Genomic DNA, 7,073 nt, shown 5'->3' with positions numbered 1-7,073 from the left:
TTTGAGTAACTGCCACTGTGTCTCAATATATGTGGTAAACATATATTGCTGTTTGAGAAACAGCATGATTTCCTATGCAATATTTTTTAAACTCGTCGTGAGATAAAATTGATAGCTTTACAAGATTTTAGTGTATCTTTTAGAGTAATAAGTGTACCTTTGGTGAGGTCACAGTTTCTTTTGCAAATGTAATGAAACTGTATATAGTATATAGTATACATATGATTTGGTTAACTGTTCCTAATTTGGTTTAACTGTTCCTTCTTTGCTCTCATCTTGTTCTTGACCATGTTCTATATAAGAAATGTCTATGTAAGTAAAATATTATATCTATACCTATATTTTCACATGTTCTTCATTTTCTTATTGTTGAAATTAAAGGAAATGAAAATTGTTGATTCAAATACTTGTTTTAGCAAACTATGGTTTTCAAAATCAGAAGATAAGATGCTTTGGAAATAATATTTTCATATGATAAAGTGCATGTTGTTTTTACTTTATTGCTTTTAGAAGAAAAACAACAGTGAAGACATTATGTATTTATGCAGACTACAAATCTGATGAAAGCTATACTCCAAGCAAGATCTCAGTCAGAGTAGGAAATAATTTTCACAACCTTCAAGAAATTCGGGTATGTCTTCCAAATTTTTAAAAATATGTTATCCTTTAAGTCTTGCTCTTGTTATTACATTAGACATGTTAAAATGTTAATATATGTCAGTCTATTTTGTGTTGCTATAACAGAGTACCTGAGACTGGGTAATAGGTAAAGAAAAGGCATTTCTTTGGCTCATGATTCTGGAGGCTGGAAAGTCCAAGAAGCATGGTGCTGGCATCTGCTTGGCTTCTGGTGAGGACCACCTGGCTGCATCACAATGTGGTGGAGAAGCAGAAAGGTAAAGAAAAGGCATTTCTTTGGCTCATGATTCTGGAGGCTGGAAAGTCCAAGAAGCATGGTGCTTGCATCTGCTTGGCTTCTGGTGAGGACCACCTGGCTGCATCACAATGTGGTGGAGAAGCAGAAGGGGAAATGGTGTGCCAAAAGGGACCAAACCTTTGCCCTTGCAGTAACTAATTCAGTCCCATGAGAGTGAGAACTCACTCTCATGGGATGGCAATAATCTATTCATGAGGGATCTGCCCCCATGACCCAAACACCTCCCACTAGACCCTACCTCCCAACACTGCCACATTGGCTATTAAACTTCAACATGTGTTGTGGTGGGGACAAACCACATCTAAACCATAGCAATATATAAAAGGAAAATTGTTAATATTGAAGAAAACATACTTATATATATATTTTTATTTAAGTTCTGGTTGTTCTCTTTGGGTTTTTTTTCAATATTTTATTATAGAAATTTTCAGACATACAGAAAAGCTGAAAAATTGTACAGTGTACCCCAATTACTCAACTCCTAGATTCTTCAGCTGTTAATTTTTCCCTATATTTGCTTTATTACAATCTGTCCATCTAATTTTTTTATGCATTAAGTTACAGGTATATGTACATTTCATCCCAAATACTTCACCATGATATATTAGTAGAGTTATCAATATTCGCTTAATATTAATTTTTTAAGGTTAATTTATGTACAATTTTGCACAAATCTCAAGTATTTCATGTGGTGAATTTTGACAAATGTATACATCTGTGTAAACCCAACTCATAGTAAGATATAGAACATATACATCATCCCAGAAAATTCCCTCATATTTTTTTCCAGTCAGTTTTCATCTCTGCCCTATCCTCAGAAGTCACTACTGTTGTGATTTTATTTGTTTGTTTTTACCATGGATCACTTTTTCCTGTTTTAGACTAACACATAAATGGAATCATACAGGATGTAACTTTTATGTAAGGCTTCTTTCACTCAGCCTAATTTTTTTGATATTTATCCATGTCATTGCATGTATCAGTATTTCATGTTTTTTTCTCCTGAGTTGTATTCTGTTGTTTGAATATGCCACACTTCATTTATTCTGTTTATAACTTTCTGAAGCTATTTGGATGGTTCTTTTGTCACCTGAATTTTACTAGTCCCAAAATATTTACCCTTCAGGGATATTTTTAGTGACTTTGAACTGTATACCTATGAAGCTCTGGCTCTTAGCATTTTCTGTCAGGAAACCGTTGAACCCAAGTAATCATTAAAATCTGTTGGTTCTGAGAGAGCTAGGAAGCACTTGTGATTTTTTGAAAAACTTTCAGTTTATTTTTGGCTGAGACTCTTATTTGACTTAGTGCCATAATATAAACAGTTACGAAACAAAATACTGAATAAAAAGTACACGTTCTTCCATTGTTTTCTTATTAAATGCAGTGTTGTTTTCTTGTGAAGTTGCTTATGTATTGACAAATAAGAATAGGTAAGGATGTTGTCCACAGGCATTTTTGTTGTTTTATCCTTCTTTGAGATGTTTGTCACTTTTTACAAAATTAATTATTTTAAATTGACAAACATTGTATGTATTTATCATGTGCAACATGATGTTTTGAAATATGTATACTTTGTGGAATGGCTAAATTGAGCTGATTAACATATTATGTATTACCTCACATACCACTGTTTGTGATGAGAACACTCAAAATCTACTCTCAGCAATGTTATAGAGTACAGTAATTGTTATTAATATAGTCATCATGTTGTACAATAGATCTTTTGAATTTATTCCTCCTATCTAACTGAAATTTTTCATCTTTTGACCAACATCCCCTTTCACACACCTTGAAGCCTCTGGAAATCATCATTCTACTTTTGCTTCTGTGAATGCAACTTTTTTAGATTCCATATATAAGTGAGATCATGTGGTATTTGTCTTTCTGTGCCTGGTTAATTTCACTTAACATGATGTCCTCCAGGTTCATATGTGTTGTTGCAAATGACAGGGCTTTTTTCAAGGCTGAATAGTATTCCATTGTGTATATAAACCACATATTCTTTATCCATTCATCTGCTGATGGACACTTGGGTTGATTCCATGTCTTAGCTATTGTGAATAATGTTGCTGTGAAGCTGTGAATAAGGCACTACAGACTTCTCTTCAACATACTGATTTCATTTCCTTTGGATATATATATATCATTACTGGGTGTGTACATATATATGTACACACCCAGTAATGAGATTGCTGGATCACATGGTAGTCCTATTTTTAATTTTCTGGGGACCCTGTATTTTTTTTCTCCATAATAGCTGTACTAATATGCATTTCTACCAACAGTGTGCAAGGGTTCCCTTTTCTCCACATCCTCACCAACACTTGTTATCGTTCATCTTTTTGATAATAGCCATTCTAACAGGTGTGAGGTGGTATCTCATTGTGGTTTTTATTTTCGTTTCCCTGATTATTAGTGACTTTGAGCATTTTTTCATATACGTGTTGGCCATTTGTATGCCATCTTTGGGAACCCAGACCAATGTCAAGAAGCTTTTCCCCTATGTTTTATTTAGTAGTTTTACAGTTTTAGGTCTGATGTTTAAGTCTAATGCTTCTAGAGTTGATTTTTGTATATGTTGTGAGATAAGAATTGGATTACATTCTTCTACACATGGATATCTAGTTTGCCCAGCACCATTCATTGAAGAGGCCATCGTTTCCCCTTTGTGTGTACTTGGCACCTTTGTTAAAAATCAATTGGCCATAAATATGTGGATTTATTTCTAGGCTCTCTATTCTGTTTTGCTGATCTTTGTGTCTGTTTTTATACTAGTACCATGCTGTTTTGATTACTATAGCTTTGGAGTATAGTATATTTTGAAGTCAGGTTATGTGATGCCTCCAGCATTGTTCATTTTTGTCAAGATTGCTTTGGCTGTTTAGGGTCTTTTGTTGTTCTGTGTGAATTTTAGGATTGTTTTTTCTATTTCTGTGAAGAATGTAGGAATTTTGATAGGGATTGCCTTGAATTTGTACATCGCTTTGCATTGAATCTGTAGATCACTTTGGGTAGTATGGACATTTTAACAATATTAATTCTTTCCCTCCATGAACATGGGATATCTTTTCATTTATATACTACATGTGCTTTAATTTTTTTTATCAGTGTTTTATAGTTTTCAGTGTATAGGTAACCTCCTTGTTTAAATTTATTCCTAAGAATTTTTTTTTGTAGCTATTGTAAATGGGATTTTCTTCATTTCTTTTTTAGCTGGTTTGTTGTGAGTGTATGGAAGTACTACAGATTTTTGTACGTTGATTTTGTATCTTGCAACTTTACTGAATTTGTTTATTAGTTTTTTCAGTTTTTTGGAGGAATGTTTAGGATTTTCTGTATATGAGATCATGTCATCCACAAATATCCTTTTAATTTGAATGGCTTTTCTTTCTTTCTCTTTTCTAGTAGCTCTGACTAGGATTTCCAGTACTGTATTCAATAGAAGTGGCAAGAGTGGGCATTTTTTAACTGTAGATTTGTTTTACGTGGCCTTTACTGTGTAGAGGTATATTCCTTTTATACCTAGTTTGTTGAGTTTTTATTATGAAAGGGTGTTGAATTTTTAAGTGCTTTTTTTGTATCTATTGAAAAGATCATATTGCTTTTTGTCTTTCTGTTAATGTGGTGCATCACATTCATAGATTTGCAAATGTTGAACCATCTTTGCATCTCTTGGGTAAAGCCTACTTGATTATGGTGAATGCGCCTTTTAATGTGCAGTTGAATTCAGTTTGCTTGTATTTTGTTGAGGAATTGTGCATCTATGTTGATTAGGAATATTGGCCTGTAATTTTCTTTTCTTGTAGTTTTCTTGTCAGGCTTTGGTATCAGTATAATGATTCCATCAAAAAATGAGTTTAGAAATATTCCTTCTTCAGTTTTTTGGAAAAGTTTGGAAGGATTGGTATTCTTCTTTAAGTGTTTGGTAGAATTCAGCAGTGACTCCATCCAGTCCTAGGCTTTTCTTTAATGGGAGATTTTTTATTAGTGATTTAATCTCTTGTTACTAGTCTGTTTAGATTTCCTATTTCTTCATCGTTTAGTCTTGGTAGGTTTTATGTGGCTAGGAATTTATTCATTTCTTCTAGTTTATCCAACTTGTTGGCATATAATTGTTCATAGCAGTCTCTTATGATCCTTTGTTTTTCTATGGTATCAGTTGTAATGTCTCCTGTTTCATTCCTGATTTTTATTTATTTGAGTCCCATCTCTTTTTTTCTTAGTCTAGCTAAAAATTTGTCAAATTTGTTTATCTTTAATTTGTTTACCTCTTATTTTTGTTGGTCTTTTCTATTTTTCTGGTTTCTATTTCATTTATTGATCTGATCTTTATATTTCCTTCCTTCTACTAGCTTTGGGCTTTGTTTCTTCTTATTTTTGTAGTTCCTTGAGATGTAACATTAGGTTGATTTTTTGAAACTTTTTTTCTTTTTTGAGGTAAGCATTTATTGTTATAAACATCCCTCTTAGAACTGCTTTTGCTTCATCCCATTAGTTTTGGCATGTTATATTTCCCTGTTCATTCATTTCAAGATGTTTTAAATTTTCCCTCTTCTTTTTTGTTTAAAAGCATGTTGTTTAATTTTCATGTATTTGTGAATTTTTTGAAATTCCTCCTATTATTGATTTCTTGTTTCAAACCATTGTGGTTGGAAAAGATACCTGATATGATTTTGGTCTTCTTAAATTTGTTATGACTATTTTTGTGGCTTTATATGTCATCTGGAGAATGTTCTGTGTGTGCTTGAAAAGAATGTGTATTCCGCTGCTGTTACGAGGAATATTCTGTATATGTGTGTTAAGTCCATTTGGTCTAAAATGTAGTTTAAGTTTGATATTTCCTTACTGATTTTCTTTCATGATGATTTGTCTGTTGCTGCATGTGGGGTAATAAAGTTCCCTGTCATTATTATAGTCTCTCTCTCCTTTTAGTGCGTTTAATATTTGCTTTATCTATTTGGGTGCTTCAATGTTGGGTACATATATATTTACAATTGTTATTTTTTTGATGAATTGACTTCTTTGTCATTATATAATGACTTTATTTCTACTTACATTTTTTGACTTAAAGTCTACTTTATCTGATAGAAATATAGCTACCTCCGTTCTCTTTTGATTTCCATTTCAATGGGATATCTTTTTCCATTTCTTTGCTTTTAGTCTATGTGTATGCTTAAACATAAAGTGAGTATCTTTTAGACGGCATATAGTTGGATCTTGTTTATTTATTTAGCCACTCTGTCTTTTGTTTGGAGAATTTACTCCATTTATATTTAAGGTAATTATTGACAGGTAAGAACTTACTACTGCTATTTTGTTAATTGTTTTCTGGTTGTTTTTTAGATCCTTTGTTTCTTCCTCTTTTGCTTTTTTACTTTGTGATTAGGTGATTTTTCTCTAATGGTATGCTTTGATTTCTTTTTATTTTTTAAAATATCTATTATAGGTTTTTGCTTTGTTGTTACTGTGAGGCTTACATAAAATATAATTACAGTAGGCTATTTTAAGCTGATAAAAACTTAACTTTGATTGTGTAAAATAATTACACTTTTACTCCACCATCATCTTCCCATATTTTGTTTTTGAGATCAAAATTTTTGTCTTTTATGTAGTATATTCCTTACCAAATTTTTGTAGCTATTATTATTTTTAATAGTTTTTTCTTTTTAAAAAAATTATTATTATTATTTTGGCAGCTGGTTAGTACAGGGATCAAACCCTAGACCCCTTAGTGTTATCAGCACCATGCTAATTGGCCGGCCCAATTGTTTTGTTTTTTAACTTTTATACTAAAGATAAAAGTGATTTACACACCACCATTAAAGTATTAGCATATTCTGAATTTGGTTGCTTACTAACTTGTGAGCTATATTTTCATATGTTTTTGTGTTACTAATTAGTGTCTTTTTCTTTCAGTCTGAAGAATTTCCTCTTTAGTGTTTCTTTTAAGACATGTCTGTTGTTTGTTTGGAAATGTCTTTATCTTCATTTATGAAGGACAGCCTTGTTGGGTACAGTATTCTTGGTTGGCAGTTTTTTTTTTTCTTTCTTCAGAACTTTGAATATATATCATCCCATGCTCTCGTGGCATGTAAAGTTTCTGCTGAGAAATCCACTGCTAGCCTTATTAGAA

The 7,073-nt window shown here is 32.2% G+C and overlaps 1 protein-coding gene across 1 annotated transcript in view; it reads left to right on the top strand.

Annotated features, from left to right (window-relative positions):
- Nucleotides 1-510: 510 nt before the first annotated feature.
- Nucleotides 511-7,073, top strand: part of LOC103594690 (anaphase-promoting complex subunit 10-like) — a gene marked incomplete at its 5' end in the record, with an annotated part of 243,592 nt that continues 237,029 nt past the window's right edge. The window contains one exon of the mRNA XM_008577933.1: nt 511-631. Coding sequence (XP_008576155.1) covers nt 511-631 — 121 coding nt within the window. The remainder of the gene's footprint in view (nt 632-7,073) is intronic.

The sequence above is a fragment of the Galeopterus variegatus genome, unplaced genomic scaffold (assembly GCF_000696425.1).
Source record: "Galeopterus variegatus unplaced genomic scaffold, G_variegatus-3.0.2 Scaffold1606, whole genome shotgun sequence".
NCBI classification, from domain to species: domain Eukaryota; kingdom Metazoa; phylum Chordata; class Mammalia; order Dermoptera; family Cynocephalidae; genus Galeopterus; species Galeopterus variegatus.
This window is presented reverse-complemented; position numbering and strand designations above follow the sequence as displayed.